We start from the raw sequence: 17,734 nt of genomic DNA, 5'->3' as shown, positions 1-17,734 counted from the left end.
TAATCTTTATGGATAGAATTTCTAGGTGCAGCCGAAGCGTTGAGGGGGTCCATTTTGGTGGCCTCAGTATTGCATCTCTGCTTTTTGCAGATGGTGTGGTGCTGTTGGCTCCTTCAAGCAGGGCTCTCCAACTCTCACTGGAGCGTTTCACAGCCGAGTGTGAAGCGGTTGGGATGAAAATCAGCATATCCAAATCTGAAACAATGGTACTCAGTCAAAAAAGGGCGGAGTGCCCCCTCAAGGTCGGGGAGGAGATTTTGCCCCAAGTGGAGGAGTTCAAGTATCTTGGGGTCTTGTTCACGAGTGGGGGCAGGAGGGAGCGGGAGATCGACAGGCGGATCGGTGCAGCATCTGCTGTGATGCGGACTTTGTATCGGTCTGTCGTGGTGTCGTTTTACCGGTCAATCTACGTTCCAACCCTCATCTATCGTCACGAGCTGTGGGTCTTGACCGAAAGAACGAGATGCTGGATACAAGCGGCCGAAATGAGTTTTCTCCGCAGGGTGTCTGCGCTCATCTCTCCCTTAGAGATAAGGTGAGAAGTTCGGTCGTCCAGGAGGGGCCCAGAGTCGAGCCGCTTCTCCTCCACATTGAGAGGAGCCAGATAAGGTGGCATGCGCATCTGATTTGGATGCCTCCTGAATGCCTCCCTAGTGAAGTGTTTTGGGTATGTCCCACCGGGAGGAGACCCCGAGGACGACCCAGAACACGTTGGAGAGACTATGTCACCCAGCTGGCCTGGGAATGCCTCGGGATCCCCCGGGGACAGCTGGAAGAATTAGCGAGGGAGAGGGAAGTCTGGGCTTCCCTGCCAAAGCTGCTGCCCCCGCGACTTGGCCCCGGATAAGGGGTAGACGATGGATGTATGGATTATTTGCTAAAAAGAGCAAAGTTTGTCAGTTGGAACATTTACTATTTTCTCTCTGTGGTGCATTCAATTCAGCATCGGTTGAACATGATTTGCAAATCATTGTATTCCGGAAGAGAAGGCCAGAGGCAAAAGTTGACTCAGAGAGAAGTTAGCCTCCTAACAGTACAAAGCAAACATGTGAATCTTAAGAAAGAACTGCCGAAGAAATACAGCATAATGTCCACAAATGAGGCACTTGAGACTGCCAATTAAAGAGTTACTGCCTTGGCTAACCGCCTAAACACGACAGAGTTAGAGGCCAGGAGATGTTCTCAACAACCCAGCTAAGGTCTACTCGCAATGAAAAGGTTTCAAGACCGAAACAGACCCAGTCAAGGCAGAGACACAGCACGACTGGAAGACATATCTGGGAGAAGGAGGCGTCACAGAATACCAATGCCCAGTGGCTGGCAGATTTACAAATAGCTCTCTGATTTACCTCTCTGAGCTCATCCGCCCCTACACACCTGCCTGGCGCCTCAGGTCTGTGGACCAGTCTTTGTAAGAAGTACCAAGAACTAAACTGAGGCTCAGAGGGGATCGAGCCTTTTCTGTTGCTGGTCCCTCTCTCTGGAATGACCTCCCACTGAACATTCGGCAAGCCTCCTCGCTGCCCATCTTTAAAGCCCTCCTCAAAACTCACTTGTATTCTTTGGCGTTCGACTCAGCATGACTTAGATTTGTTCTTGATTTTACTGCTTGGTGCTTTCTTCCGCCTTTATTACCGATTCGTCTTACTGTTTATTGTGTATGTTAAATCGCTCCATGTACAGCACTTTGTATGCAGCGATGGCTGTTTGAAAGTGCTCTATAAATACTGTTGACTTGACTTGACTTGACTAGAGCCCAGCAACGTCCTAGAGCAATAACTAGTACTCATAACAGTGGTGACTATCTGAGCAAGAGTGTTAGAGATGCCGAGATAACAGCACCAGTGTCCCACATGATTCACGTTTACTGGCGAAAGAAGCTCACTGCTCTCTATGAAAGCCTGGCATCACAAATGAGCCAGCTACTACCATCCGGGACCCACCCACATCAGCTAACCCAAAGTTAGACAGTCCGCATCAGGAAGATAAGATAACCTTCATTTGTCCCACACTGGGGAAATTTGCAGTCTACAGCAGCAAAATTGGGGGGTTGTCGCCGCTTCTCACTCCAAACTTTTCCAAAGCTCAGATATTCCTCTTGATTTTTCTTTTGCCCCTCTGTTTTGGACTGTTTGGACTGTGATTGATGTAGCAAATCATAGCTTCACCCGACCAGTCAAGCCCCAATTCGTAGCTCAGTTCACGGGCTAACGCCGGTAGCTTAACTTACCGGCTGTCACCGCACCGGCCTTTCTCCCTCGTCATGGGACGCCACAACTTCGCTGCCTTTGGGTTATTTCTGATACTCCTGACGTTCTGCCATCATCCAGTGACAGGACTGCTCCACTATTCTGTCTCGGATCTTCTCCGGATCCGGAGGATTGCACCGGAGCCTCCACCGCCGGAGCTGCACCATCATCCTGACATCGCTCGCCTGCCTCGACGTCGCTACATTCACCGCGGGTCGCGTAGACATTAGGGATGTGAATCTCAGCACTGAGGACGATTCGATACACATCTCGATCCACTGCCAGCGATGCGATACGTAAACGATACATGGAATTTTCTGGCGATACGATGCGATACGTTTCACCGTCGTCACGATGTGATACGATTTGATACACATTAAGTTCAAATCAATGCGATCCGATACGATACAATGCAATTTGTTGCGATATTGTGCAATTAAACATGATGCAAATAAGCAAAGAAAAAAAGCTTTTAAAAAGATGGAATTCAGTATCCATCATCCATCATCTACCGCTTATCCGGGGCCGGGTCGCGGGGGCAACAGCTTTAGCAGGGAAGCCCAGACTTCCCTCTCCCTAGCTACTTCTTCCAGCTCTCCCCGGGGGATCCCGAGTCGTTCCCAGGCAAGCTGGGTGACATAGTCTCTCCAGCGTGTCCTGGGTCTTCCTCTGGGTCTCCTCCCGGTGGGACATGACCGGAACACCTCACCGGGGAGGCGCTCAGGTGGCATCCGAATCAGATGCCCAAGCCACCTCATCTGGCTCCTCTCAATGTGGAGGAGAAGCGGCTCGACTCTGAGCCCCTCCCGGATGACTGAGCTTCTCACCTTATCTCTAAGGGAAAGCCCGGACACCCTGCGGAGAAAACTCATTTCAGCCGCTTGTATCCGGGATCTCGTTCTTTCGGTCACGACCCATAGCTGACCATAGGTGAGGGTTGGGACGTAGATCGACCGGTAAATTCCCCCGCACCACTGCTATTCTTGTCCACAGTCTTGTCACATCCCACCTCGATTATTGCAACGCTCTCCTCTTTGGCCTACCTCAAAAGTCCCTCCATAAAATTCAGCTGGTTCAAAACGCCTCTGCTCGCATCATCACAAAAACATCTTCCCAGCAGCACATCACCCCCATTCTCCAACAGCTCCACTGGCTCCCTGTTCAACATTGCATCAATTACAAACTGCTTCTCTATACATAGATGGCCAACTACAACCTGGCCCCTCCTTACCTGTCCGACCTTCTCCAGGTCCATATACCCTCTCGCTCCCTCAGATCCTCGTCTTCCCTCCGCCTGTCAGTGCCCCCTGCCCGCCTGGGCACCATGGGAGCCAGAGCATTCAGTCACGCTGCTCCAAAGCTTTGGAACAAATTACCTCCGTACCTCCAAAACTGCACACCTCTTTCCACTTTCGAGTCCCGTCTAAAAACACACCTGTTCAGGATTGCCTACAATACATAGCTCTTCCATTTCCTATGTTTTTATGATTTTATGTCCTGTTTTTGTATAATATCTTGCTTACTAATTTTTACATTGTATTTTCTTATTGTCTGTACAGTGTCCTTGGGTGGCATGAAAGGCGCTTTTAAATTAAATGCATCATTATTATTATCATTATTATTATCTTGCTGAAGGAGCTACCCAGTGCTGTCGGGGCCGGCTGGAGGGGGTGGCAGGGACTGTCCATCATAGCATTTAATTTAGCGAGCATCCTCCTGTTGCCCACGTCCTCCAGAGTGTCCAGGGAGCAGCCCAGGACAGAACTGGCCCTCCTGACCAGTCGCTCCAGTCTCTCTCTGTCCCGGGCCGAGATGCTGCCTGACCACCAGACAATGCCGTAATGGATGGTCAAAGCCACCACCGAGTTATAGAGGGTCTTAAGGAGTGGCCCCTGAAACCCAAAAGACCTCAGTTTCCTGAGTAGTAAGAGTCTGTCCCTTCCTAATCAGGGCGTCCGTGTTGTTTGACCAGTCCAGTTTATTGTTTAGAAGAACACCCAGGCACTTGTCGGAGCTCACCCTCTTTGTGGCCGTATACTGGATGTTCATCAGTGCAGATGAGGACTGTTCCTGCAACAATCCACAACCAACTCCTTTGTTTTGGTTGATCTGGAGATGATTCTGCTGGCACCAGTCCATAAAGTCCTTCGTCAGTCTCTTGTACTCCCAATCGTCTCCTTCTGTAATGAGGCCTACAATCGCAGAGTCGTCAGAGAACCTCTGAAGGTGTCGGTTTGGAGTGATGTGCCGAGGTGAAGAGAGTGAACAGGAATGGAACCAGGACAGTCCCCTGCGGCGCCCCAGTGCTGCAGAGGAGGCCCCCCCCAGAAGGCACTCCATCAAACTATCCGCCTGTACATTCCTCAGCACCACATGGAAGCTCCTATCAGGGATCATAGCAGCCAAAATAAGTAGGCATATGGACTAATACATGGGCAGAAACAGAAAGACTTTGATAATAACAATGCAAGTGCCCAACACCAACTACTGGTTGACGGAGCAATCACCCAAAACTGTAAAAACAGAACCACCAACCTGTGCACTACCTGGATTGACTACAAAAATGCCTGGACTCAATGTCATACACACGGACAGATACTGGAGTGCTTGAAACTGTTTAACATCAACAGGATGCAAAGAACATTCATCAAGAACTCAGTGAGGCTGTGGAATACAACTCTTGAGGCAAACTTAAAGCCAGTTACACAGATGCATATCAAATATGGCATACTCCAAGGAAAAGCTTTTCCCCCACTGTTGTTCTGTAGTCAAATCATAACCAAGAGTGCCTTTGGGTGCCGGTTCAGAAGTGGAGCAACTATCAGCCACCTCCTCTACAAGGATTATATTAAACTGTATGGCGAGAGTAGCAATGACATCAGAGTGGCATTCAGATTTACAATGCAATACAGGGGGTACACTGCAGGATGTTGAAAAAAAACCCTGAACTGAGGCAACACTGAGAAAAAGTTTTTGATGAATTCACTCAGTTTTATTTCGTCAAGTAGTTGCACGAAATATAATCATCTGGATCCAGTTACACTTTCTAAATGAACTGTACTTCTACTTAAAAATGTACCTGCAGCCAAATGAGTTGATTTTATGCAACCACTTGATTCAATAAAATGGAGTAACTTCATATACGATATTTTTTCAGTCTATGTGGGCGTCAGCAAATGAGCCCAGGGCGAGAAGGCTGGTAGCCGAGGACTGCCTCTCTGGCGGCCACTGTTATTTGTCATTTCAAACTGAAAGATACCAATTCATGACTGAATATTACAGACTTTATCAGAATACCTGTTAAAGTGTCGCGTGAGAATATTATAGCAAGCTAACAAAAAGATGAACTGTGTCTTGGAAAGCAAATTGATCACTTAGAAGACCGTAGGAGAAAACAAAGAGATACTTCACTCAAAAATTGTGCACACTGCATTCTGATAAAGCAAGCTGTCAAAAATCAGGCCAGTGGTTGAACGTTTAATTAAGGAGCAAGATAACATTCAATGAAAATTTGATATTTTGGTGTGTTCTATTTATATTGATTACAATGAATTTCAGACCGTAAGTATATGCCAACTATTTTCCCACTTTTTTTATACTGTCATCTCGTCTTCGTTTCCACTTCGTCAACCCCTCCTCCTTACTTCCCCATCCATTGCCTTCACTCTTGTAGATAATGAGGTTTGAATTCCACAAATTTAATATCGCGAAGGGTGGTAGGATTCATTCCTCTTGCTTATCTCTGGGTACCAGACCTTCTCAGATGGGGGCCGGCCTAACCTCCCCTCAGTTCCCAATCACACACACACACATGCACACACGCGACACACACACACAAGTTGTTGTGATAGTTACTGAAGTCAAAATGCAGTGACTTTTCAAAGCCTTTTCAACTCATACGTTTGTTGCAGTACCTCATTTTACATCCCTAACCTTAATTTAGTTCCTTTTCTCTTTTTTCAACCCACTGTGAGCCATCATCTTCCAGGCCTCCTTCAACCTTACAGCATGATTCCCTCCCCCCATCGTTCATGCAATCATAAGATAAGATATCCTTTATTTGTCCCACACTGGGGAAATTTACAGTGTACAGCAGCAAGAATGTGGGTAGAAAGAAGAAAGAAGAAAAAAAACAAACACCATTCAAATAAGTGCAATACAAATACAAATATGGATAAGTCACAGTGCTATTTACAATTGTTTTTCACATCATTCAAATATTATTTTTAGTTTTTTGTTTTTTTTTTTACTCAGCAGCCTGACAGCAGTCGGTAGGAACTAAGGGTGTGGAAAATAATCGATATTAATCGATACATCGATGCGCACGTGCGCGATGCGAGTGCATTGACTCATTCATTGGGTACGACGCGATTGACGGGTGAAAATCGAGATTCATCACGATGCATTGGTGGGTATCGGTAAAATCCGATTCAAGCGCTGTTTTATTCATGTTAAACGTCACCTATCTGCCCTTTCCTAGGCGCAATGAATGCACCATCATTGTTTTGCATTTTGTGTTGAATACGGACGGTAGCCGTGCGTCACATACAGTCCAGTACACAACTAGCGAAACACTATGTAAGTTCGCGCAAGCAGACACACACAGACAATTAGACAAGACGAATTGCGGGAGCTTTCGATTGTGTACAGTTTTGCTCCCGTCTACCCGGGGATCTTTGCAGCTGTTTAACAGCAGAACACCACAACATGGTAAATGAACATCCCAATGGTGTCCTCAAATAATATTTGCATGCCTCAGACATTACATTCACCTTTAGTGGAAGAACAGCACTGCACATTCCTGTGCTCCCTTGTGTCAGTATTTAAAATGGTTCTGAACTTCTCTTCTGATATATTTTTCAGTGATTTCAGAGGGGATGTGAAAAGGGGAATTGTACAAATGAAAAGGATATTTTAGTTTTCATGTTTAGTATTTTTTTTGGGTAAAATTAGTATTTTGTTTTCATCCATCCATCCATCCATCTTCTACCGCTTATCCGGGGCCGGGTCGCGGGGGCAACAGCTTTAGCAGGGAAGCCCAGACTTCCCTCTCCCTAGCTACTTCTTCCAGCTCTCCCCGGGGGATCCCGAGGCGTTCCCAGGCCAGCTGGGTGACATAGTCTCTCCAGCGTGTCCTGGGTCTTCCTCGGGGTGTCCTCCCGGTGGGACATGCCTGGAACACCTCACCAGGGAGGCGTTCAGGAGGCATCCGAATCAGATGCCCAAGCCACCTCATCTGGCTCCTCTCGATGTGGAGGAGAAGCGGCTCGACTCGGAGCCCCTCCCGGATGACCGAGCTTCTCACCTTATCTCTAAGGGAGAGCCCGGACACCCTGCGGAGAAAACTCATTTCGGCCATTTGTATCCGGGATCTCGTTCTTTCGGTCACGACCCATAGCTCGTGACCATAGATGAGGGTTGGAACGTAGATCGACCGGTAAATTGAGAGCTTCGCCCTTTGGCTCAGCTCCTTCTTCACCACGACAGACCGATACAACGTCCGCATCACAGCAGACGCTGCACCGATCCGCCTGTCGATCTCTCGCTCCCTCCTGCCCTCACTCGTGAACAAGACCCCAAGATACTTAAACTCCTCCACTTGGGGCAAGATCTCCCCCCCGACCTGGAGGGGGCACTCCACCCTTTTCCGACTGAGGACCATGGTTTCAGATTTGGAGGTGCTGATTTTCATCCCAACCGCTTCACACTCGGCTGCGAAACGCTCCAGTGAGAGTTGGAGAGCCCCGTTTGAAGGAGCCAACAGCACCACATCATCTGCAAAAAGCAGGGATGCAATACTGAGGCCACCAAAACAGACCCCCTCAACGCTTCGGCTGCGCCTAGAGATTCTGTCCATGAAGGTTATGAACAGAATCGGTGACAAAGGGCAGCCTTGGCGGAGTCCTACCCTCACTGGAAACGATTCCGACTTACTGCCGGCAATGCGGACCAAACTCTGACATCGGTGGTTTAGTGACCGAACAGCCCGTATCAGGGGGTTCGGTACTCCATACCCACGAAGCACCCCCCACAGAACTCCCCGAGGGACACGGTCAAACGCCTTCTCCAAGTCCACAAAACACATGTAGACTGGTTGGGCGAATTCCCACATACCCTCGAGAACCCTGCTAAGGGTGTAGACCTGGTCCACTGTTCCACGGCCGGGACGAAAACCACACTGCTCCTCCTCAAACTGAGGCTCGACTTCCTGATGGACCCTCCTCTCCAGCACCCCTGAATAGACCTTACCAGGGAGGCTGAGGAGTGTGATCCCTCTGTAGTTGGAACACACCCTCCGGTCCCCCTTTTTAAAAAGAGGGACTACCACCCCGGTCTGCCAATCCAGAGGCACTCTCCCCGTTGACCACGCGATGTTGCAGAGGCGTGTCAACCAGGACAGCCCCACAACATCCAGAACCTTGAGGAACTCCGGGCGGATCTCATCCACCCCTGGGGCCTTGCCACCGAGGAGCTTTTTAACCACATCGGTGACTTCAACCACAGAGATAGGAGAGCCCACCTCAGAGTCCCCAGGCTCTGCTTCCTCCAAGGAAGGCATGTTGGTGGAGTTGAGGAGGTCTTCGAAGTACTCTGCCCACCGGTTCACAACGTCCCGAGTCGAAGTCAGCAGCGCCCAATCCCCACTGTACACAGTGTTCGTGGTGCACTGCTTCCCCCTCCTGAGACGTCGGATGGTGGACCAGAATTTCCTCGAAGCCGTCCGGAAGTCGGCTTCCATGGCCTCACCGAACTCTTCCCATGCTCGGGTTTTTGCCTCGGCGACCACCGAAGCTGCGTTCCGCTTGGCCAGTCGGTACCCGTCAGCTGCCTCTGGGGTCCCACAGGCCATAAAGGCTCGATATGACTCCTTCTTCAGCTTGACGGCATCCCTTACTGCTGGTGTCCACCAGCGAGTACGAGGGTTGCCGCCACGACAGGCACCAACCACCTTACGGCCACAACTCAGATTGGCCGCCTCAACAATAGAGGCACGGAACATGGTCCACTCGGACTCAATGTCCCCCGTCTCCCCCGGAACATGGGAAAAGCTCTGTCGGAGGTGGGAGTTGAAACTCCTTCTGACAGGGGATTCCGCCAGACGCTCCCAACAAACCCTCACAATACGTTTGGGTCTGCCAGGACGGACCGGCATCTTCCCCCACCATCGGAGCCTACTCACCACCAGGTGGTGATCAGTTGACAGCTCCGCCCCTCTCTTCACCCGAGTGTCCAGAACATGCGGCCGCAAATCCGATGATACAACTACAAAGTCGATCATCGAACTACGGCCTAGGGTGTCCTGGTGCCAAGTGCACATGTGGACACCCTTATGCTTGAACAAAGTGTTCGTTATGGACAGTCCGTGACGAGCACAGAAGTCCAATAACAAAACACCACTCGAGTTCTGATGGGGGGGGCCGTTCCTCCCAATCACGCCCCTCCAGGTCTCACTGTCATTGCCCACGTGAGCATTGAAGTCCCCCAGTAGAACAAGGGAGTCCCCAGCAGGAGTACTCTCCAGCACACCCTCCAAGGACTCCAAAAAGGGTGGGTATGCTGAGCTGCTGTTTGGTGCATATGCACAAACAACAGTCAGGACCCGTCCCCCCACCCGCAGGCGGAGGGATGCAACCCTCTCGTCCACCGGTGTGAACCCCAATGTACAGGCACTGAGCCGGGGGGCAATAAGTATGCCCACACCTGCTCTGCGCCTCTCACCGTGAGCAACTCCAGAGTGAAAGAGAGTCCAACCCCTCTCGAGAGGACTGGTACCAGAACCTAGGCTGTGTGTGGAGGCAAGTCCGACTATATCCAGTCGGAACTTCTCTGCCTCACACACCAGTTCGGGCTCCTTCCCTGCCAGAGAGATGACATTCCATGTCCCAAGAGCTAGCTTCTGCAGCCGAGGATCGGACCGCCAGGGTCCCCGCCTTTGGCTGCCGCCCAGCTCGCATTGCACCCGACCCCTTTGACCCCTCCCACGGGTGGTGAGACCATGAGAAGGGGGACCCACGTTGCCTCTTCGGGCTGAGCCCGGCCGGGCCCCATGGGTGTAGGCCCGGCCACCAGGCGCTCGCCAACGAGCCCCACCTCCAGGCCTGGCTCCAGAGGGGGGCCCCGATGACCCGCGTCCGGGCAAGGGAAACTGGGTACCATCGATTTTATTTGTCATAAGGGGCTTTGTGAGCCGTGCGTTGTCTGGTCCCTCACCTAGGACCTGTTTGCCATGGGTGACCCTGCCAGGGGCATAAAGCCCCAGACAACTTAGCTCCTAGGATCATTGGGACACACAAACCCCTCCACCACGGTAAGGTGACGGCTCACGGAGGGGGTATTTTGTTTTGTTTTTGTTAAATTAAGGTAAAAAAAGACAACTACTGTTTAACAAAGTTAAAGTACAAATGTCTTATTTCCCTAAAAGGGCTGTTTCTACTATTAAGCAGGCACAACTTAACAAAATAAAAGAGGTTCTGTGCCTCAACACAATACCTCTTATTATTTGCTGTGTACTGGCAAAGTGGATAATTGTTATTTTCATGCACCCCATTATTAGTTGGTTGTGAGGAGTGTTGATTTGTATAAGCTCGGCTTGACCATACTAAATGGGCATATAGCCCTTCTCCCCATGACCGCCGTGCATGGGACTGGACCTTGGTCTTATTTAAAAAAAAAAAAAAAGTGGACCTAAAGCATTTCTAGTTGAGGACTAGTTGAAGTGCTCGTGCATTTATAACAAGATAATAGCTTGCTGAAAGTGGGTCACTACGCTCGCCTTTACGTTAGCATTAGCATCTAACTTTGTCGCTGCTCAGCACAGGAACAAGCTTTTGGTCCTCACCAAGTGATTCACAATGGGTGGTTGTTGCAATTTTGGGCCTGTATCGGACATTTCAGAATCAGATTCAGAATCTGAATCTGAATCATCCTTAGTGGCCAAGTATGTAGAACACACAAGGAATTTGTCTCCTCTTTCGACCAGCTCTCATCAACCCAGTATGTCACCTGGTTCCTGCCTGTCCGTCACAACAGAGCAGGTAAGGAACCAACTGAGGAAGATGAATGTGAGGAAGGCAGCAGGTCCGGACAAGATCAGTTCCCGGCTCCTCAGGACCTGCTCTGACCAGCTGTGTAACATTGTCCAGCACATCTTCAACCTGAGCCTGAAGCTAGGCAGAGCTCCACAGCTGTGGAAAACTTCGTGCCTGGTCCCAGTGCCCAAGACCCCCCACCCTAAGGAGCTGAACAGCTACAGACCGGTGGCGCTGATGTCTCACCTGATGAAGACGCTGGAGAGACTCATCCTCGCCCACCTTCGACCGCTGGTGAGCCCGTCACTGGACCCGCTGCAGTTTCCCTATCAGCCTGGCATCGGCGTGGAAGACGCCATTATCTACCTCCTCCACTCAGTGCTGTCACACTTGGAGAAGGCTGGGAGCACTGTGAGAATCATGTTCTTTGATCTCTCCAGTGCCTTCAACACCATCCAGCCCAATTTGCTGGGAGGCAAACTGCAGAACGCCGGAGTGGACCACCATCTCACAGCATGGATCATAGACTACCTCACAAATCGGCCGCAGTACATGAGATTGCAGAGCTGTGAGTCGGACCGGCTTCTCTGCAGCAATGGAGCGCCGCAGGGGACTGTTCTTGCTCCATTCCTGTTCATCCTCTACACCTCGGACTTCAGACACGACACTCCAAACTGCCACCTTCAGAAGTTCTCAGATGACTCTGCGATTGTTGGCCTCATTACAGAAGGGGACGATCGGGAGTACAGGGGACTGACAAAGGACTTTGTGGACTGGTGCCAGCAGAATCTCCTCCAGATCAACCCTAGGAAAACTAAGGAGTTGGTTGTGGATTTCTGCAGGAAAAAGTCCTCACCAGCACCGATGAACATCCAGGGTATGGACATAGAGAGGGTGACCTCCTACAAGTACCTTGGTGTTCTTCTGAACGACAAACTGGACTGGTCTACAAACACGGACACCCTGATTAGGAAAGGACAGAGCCGACTCTTCCTACTCAGGAAACTGAGGTCTTTTGGGGTTCAGGGGTCACTCCTTAAGACATTCTATAACTCGGTGGTGGCCTCGGCCATCCATTATGGCATTGTCTGCTGGTCAGGCAGCATCTCAGCCTGGGACAGAAAGAGACTGGAGCGACTGGTCAGGAAGGCCAGTTCTGTCCTGGGTTGCTCCCTTGACACTCTGGAGGAGGTGGGCAACAGAAGGATGCTAACTAAGCTAAAAGCTATGATGGCCAGTCCCTCCCACCCCCTCCAGCCCGCCCTGACAGCACTTGGTAGCTCCTTCAGCCAGAGACTGTTACACCCGCGCTGCAAGAAGGAGAGATACCGACGCTCGTTCCTACCGACTGCTGTCAGGCTGATGAATAAAAAATAACAATCATAGTAATAAAAATAATTAAATGATGTGAAGGAAAATTGTAAATAGTACTGCGATTTATACATTGGTGTTCATACTGTATTTAATTGAAAGATGTTTGTTGTTGTTTTTTTCTCTTTCTCCTTTCTTCTTTCTACATACATTCTTGCTGCTGGAGGCTGTAAATTTCCCCAGTGTGGGACGAATAAAGGATATCTTATCTTATCTTACAGGCCGCACTAGTATCATCATAAACAAGGACATGACAAATTAAGTATGGCAGAGCATGCCATAATGTGAATGTACCGTTCTACGGTTGTACCACCCAATTTGGCTCAGTCTTTTTCCTGCCACTGGACATTTGTGTTTCATTGTATTTATTGAGATATTGTTATTTCATTTTATTGTGTTTTCAATGCAAAATTGGGGGCGGCCCGGTAGTCCAGTGGTTAGCACGTCGCCTTCACAGTGCAGAGGTACCGGGTTTGATTCCAGCTACGGCCTCCCTGTGTGGAGTTTGCATGTTCTCCCCGTGCCTGCGTGGGTTTTCTCCGGGTGCTCCGGTTTCCTCCCACATTCCAAAAAAAACTTGCATGGCAGGCTGATTGGTCGCTCTAAATTGTCCCTCGGTGTGAGTGTGGGCCTGGATGGTTGTTCGTCTCTGTGCGCCCTGCGATTTGCTGGTAACTGATTCAGGGTGTCCCCCGCCTACTGCCCGAAGACGGCTGGGATAGGCTCCAGCACCCCCCGCGACCCTAGTGAGGATCAAGCGGTTCGGAAAATGCATGGATGGATGCAAAATGGTATTTTATGAAAAATGAACTATCCATCCATCCGTTTGCTGATCCACGTATCCACGCAAGAGTCACGGGGGTGCTCTAGCCTATCCCAGCTGTCTTCGGTCAGTAGGCGGGGGACACCCTGAACTGGTTGCCAGCCACTCTCAGGATACACATTGACGATCAACCATTCACGCTCACAATCATTTGTAGGATCAATTTAGAATGTTCCCCTAGCCTCCCATGCATGTTTTTGGAACCTGCGAGGAAACCGGAATACCCAGAGAAAAGCCATGCAGGCATGGGGAAAACATGCAAACTCCAGACAGCCATTATCAAACCCTGCATCTCTTCCCTATGAGCCCAACATGCTCACCAGTGTCGACCACCGTGCCACCTACAATATCTCTCTCTCAAAAAATAAATAAATACACATATATATATATAAAAGACTAGCTGGTTCGAAGCCCTCCGAGCGGCTCATCAGCTAGTTCCTGCGGAAAGGCTGGTAAGGTGGGCCTTCAGCCCACAAAAGTGTTGTTGCTTGATTCAACTTTTTGTTCATCTTCATTGCTTATCGCGAAAATAAAGAGATGTTTAGCTCTACTAAATAACTAACAATTTTATTGCAATGCTTGTGGGTAGACAACATTTTTTCGCTAAGATGCCCGCGCGATCGTAGTGAGCCACTACCTGAGCGGCGCAGTGGCGGCGCAGTGGCGGCGCAGTGGCGGCGCAGTGGCGGCGCGCAGCGGCGCGGTGAAGTAGGTACGTTTTGAAAAGGGACAGACGGAAGGACAGACCGCGTGCGGGACGACGCGCAATATATATATAGAAGATCAACATTGCACGCAAATCGGGTCCAATTCTACTACTTGCTCATCAATTCACGCAGATGAGTGAATTGATGTCGATACAGAGCTATTGAATACATTAATATTATATAAACCCGTTTTAAAAGGATGAAGCAGAAATTCTCTGTGCAGCGAGAGGGATTGTCATTTAAATCCAAGTTATCAGCTGTAGCTGTCTGGTGTGCTGGCAAATTGGGTTCATATGTGACTCACAGTAAAACTACCATTTACCAATTTGTCACTCCGAGTCCTGCTCTTTGGAGATATGTTCCATTCCATGACATAGCTGAAGTGTAATTCAACAAAAAGCACATTAGATGAAGGTCATAATAGTTTTTGATGATGTAGAAAGTTCAGTTGAGGGTCATTATTCTTTCTCTGACATGTTCTCTCTCTATTCTTTCCCCATAGTCTCACCCTTCAGAGTTTAATAGTTCAGTAGTTCAGAGCGAGACACCCAGTGTGATTCTGGAAGGGCTGAGGCCAGGCACCGGCTATGTGGTTCAGGTGAGGGCTCGCACTGTGGCTGGCTATGGAGCCTACAGCAAAGAGATGCTCTTCCAAACACTCACTGACGGTAAGTGTGTGGGTGCGCTGCGAGAGTGCTGTGGAGGTGTGTGTGGAGGAGTGGGAGTTGCATGCACAATCAAGTGATATGAGATGTTGAACTCGTTTGGAAATCTCTCTGGAAATGTTTCCATCTACCTGACGTGTATGTGGGCTTTTGAACCACATTTAACATGTCGATCACACTGGAGTTAGTCAGGCATGCAGAATTATTTAATGTTGCCTTTTTTTTAGCGGTTTCAACAATTCATCTAGAGTGCACTTTAATGAAAAATATTTGTATGTTTTTGCAGATGAGTTCAAATCAGAGCTTGGACAGCAGCTCTCCTTGATTGCAGGCTCCTTAGTAGGCGGAGTTTGTATTGTTTCTCTGGTTGCCATCGCCATCTTTTGTACCAGGTGATACACCCATAAAAAATGCACACAAATGTACCGCATAAGCTGCATGCATGCCAGTGGAAAAGTCCATTTGACCTCATTAAAGAATAATTTCAAATTCATTAAAATGTAATTAGGACTTGTAAGGGAATCTTTACATGGATAATGTCAGCTCAAACTACAGGTAGTGATCCACATAGACTTCCAGACCCTTTTTCATGAAGAATCCTATCATTGATTGGTCACCTTATTCTGCTAACACTAAATTGATTAGGCTGATAAGTTTTGCAATTTACAACTTGCTTAGCCAGACCCCTTCTGACAAATGAAAATGTTGGACTCAATTATGCCTTGCTCAGACGAGGGTCACCGGGCACCCCCCCACCCCCACCTTCACCCATGGAGCCGGACCTGGAAGATGGGCTCGCTGGCGAGTGCCTGGTGCGTGCACCCATGGGGCCCAAACAAGCACAGCCAGAAAAGGCGATGTGGTTCACCCTTCCCATGGGCATACCACTTATGGGAGGGGTCAAAGAAGTCGGGTGCTCTGTAAACTGAGATCTTGCCGGATTGCCAGCTGAAGAAGCACATAACTCTCTGGACATGGAGTGTCACTTCTCCGGCAGGGACGGAATCCAAACAGTTGTGTGAGCGAGAGAAGTTCAGATGAGACATTGTCGGACGAACCTCCACACACAGCATGGTCTCTGAGACCCGTCCTCTCCAGAGGAGTTGACTCATCGCAGAGCATCTGTGGGCATACTTATTGCCCTCCAGCTTGGCGCCTGAACATCAGGGTTAACCTCAGTGGACGCTCTCTCTGCCGTGGGATGGGGATGGGACCTGACTGTTCTTTTGCCTCTGCACCAAATAGCAGCTCAGAGTGTGGATACTCTGAGCGTGGGTACTCTGAGCTGCTATTTTGCTTTTCGGAGTCCTAAACGTGAACAATAACAATGAGACTTGGAAGGTATGTCCCCCTCCCAACTCCCTGATCTGAACCCTCGCCGTGTTGTTACTGGATATCTGTGCTCGTCACGGATTGTCTATTACGAACACCATGTTCAAACATGTATCCTTCTGTGCACTTGGCACTAAGAACACCCTAGGCTGCAGTACGATGATTGACTTTGTGGTGGTGTCATCATACTTGCGGCCTCAGTTTTGGAGACTCGGTGAAGAGAGGAGCCGAGCTCTCAACTGATCACCTCCTGGTGGTGCGTTAGCTCCAATGATGTGGAAAGATGCGGGTCCGACCTGACAGACCCAATTGTATTATGAGGGTTTACTGTGAACATTTGTCAGAAAGAACTTCGCCCAGGCGGCCCGGTAGCCCAGTGGTTAGCACGTCGGCTTCACAGTGCCGAGGTGCCGGGTTCGATTCCAGCTCCGGCCTCCCTGTGTGGAGTTTGCATGTTCTCCCCGGGCCTGCGTGGGTTTTCTCCGGGTGCTCCGGTTTCCTCCCACATTCCAAAAACATGCGTGGCAGGCTGAACACTCTAAATTGTCCCTAGGTGTGAGTGTGAGTGCGAATGGTTGTTTGTTTCTGTGTGCCCTGCGATTGGCTGGCAAGCGATTCAGGGTGTCCCCCGCCTACTGCCCGAAGACAGTTGGGATAGGCTCCAGCACCCCCCGCGACCCTAGTGAGGATCAAGCGGCTCGGAAGATGAATGAACTTCGCCCATGTCCCGGTGAGGCAAAGGACACTGAGTCTAAGTGAAGTTGGACATACGAGAAAAGAATGAATTGACAGTTGGATGGTGATTTAGTTTGTCACACATGCTTTTCAGTTTGTGGTTTTGTTAAAAGTATCAGCCGAAATTGTCTGCTTCAAACTAAAATGGTTGCCTTTCAGTTTAATGTCAGTCATGGGTCCTTGAGACTTCTTCATGTGTCCTGCTGTGATAGATATGTCCTCTTAATTATGTGTTGACTCGTAAAATTGGTGTCTCTTGTCAAGTTTTTTTTTTTTTACTATAAGATAGATACTGTAGATTTTCACAGGGTTTTCTTCACAGCTCTTTGAAAAAAAGTGGTCGTTTTTTTTTCTTTTTTTTTTTTTGGAGTATGTTGAAGCATTTGGCTGTGTGCCGTCTCCTGCAAGGTTATAGTGCAAAGATCAGTTTTTTTATTTCCCTCAGCTCTACCCCCAGATGAAAGTCTGCAAAACACAACAGGGACGTAAAATAGATTCCTGCCTTCCTTGTTGATATATATATTTTTTATATCCCAAAATGTGACACTGAGTCAACTGCAGTTAACAAAAGGCCAACTAATTAGCCCACCTTTGTATTTGTATGTACAGCTGTTTTATCTACCTTCTTGTCTTACAAAATCTGCTTTTTTTCCCCTGCAGGAGAAGGCAGTTGAAAGAGAGTGTGTATGGTGATAAGCTGCAGCAGTACAATGCAGGGGGAGGTATAAACAATTGTTTATGTTAAATACACAGTGTTTGGAAATTAGGCCTTACATCCATAGGAACTACAAACAGATGACATAGAGCCCTTCTCCCCTTTGTA

At 49.1% G+C, this 17,734-nt stretch overlaps 2 protein-coding genes across 3 annotated transcripts in view; one reads left to right on the top strand and one right to left on the bottom strand.

Moving 5' to 3' along the window:
• Positions 1-9,552, bottom strand: part of LOC127605690 (uncharacterized) — a 130,897-nt gene extending 121,345 nt beyond the window's left edge. The window contains exon 1 of the mRNA XM_052073460.1: positions 8,668-9,552. Within this exon, the coding sequence (XP_051929420.1) occupies positions 8,668-9,528 (861 nt within the window). The 5' untranslated portion in view covers positions 9,529-9,552. The remainder of the gene's footprint in view (positions 1-8,667) is intronic.
• The window catches only part of LOC127605636 (ephrin type-B receptor 1-like), a 152,037-nt gene that overhangs the window by 103,776 nt on the left and 30,527 nt on the right, over positions 1-17,734 (top strand). For both annotated transcript variants that reach the window (XM_052073340.1, XM_052073339.1), the window contains exons 10-12: positions 14,682-14,847; positions 15,131-15,236; positions 17,572-17,633. In XM_052073340.1, coding sequence (XP_051929300.1) covers positions 14,682-14,847; positions 15,131-15,236; positions 17,572-17,633 — 334 coding nt within the window. The remainder of the gene's footprint in view (positions 1-14,681; positions 14,848-15,130; positions 15,237-17,571; positions 17,634-17,734) is intronic.

Source organism: Hippocampus zosterae, chromosome 8, assembly GCF_025434085.1.
Source record: "Hippocampus zosterae strain Florida chromosome 8, ASM2543408v3, whole genome shotgun sequence".
In the NCBI taxonomy this organism is placed as follows: Eukaryota; Metazoa; Chordata; class Actinopteri; order Syngnathiformes; family Syngnathidae; genus Hippocampus; species Hippocampus zosterae.
Note: the sequence above shows the minus strand (reverse complement) of the source record. Positions and strands in the feature narration are given on the sequence as shown.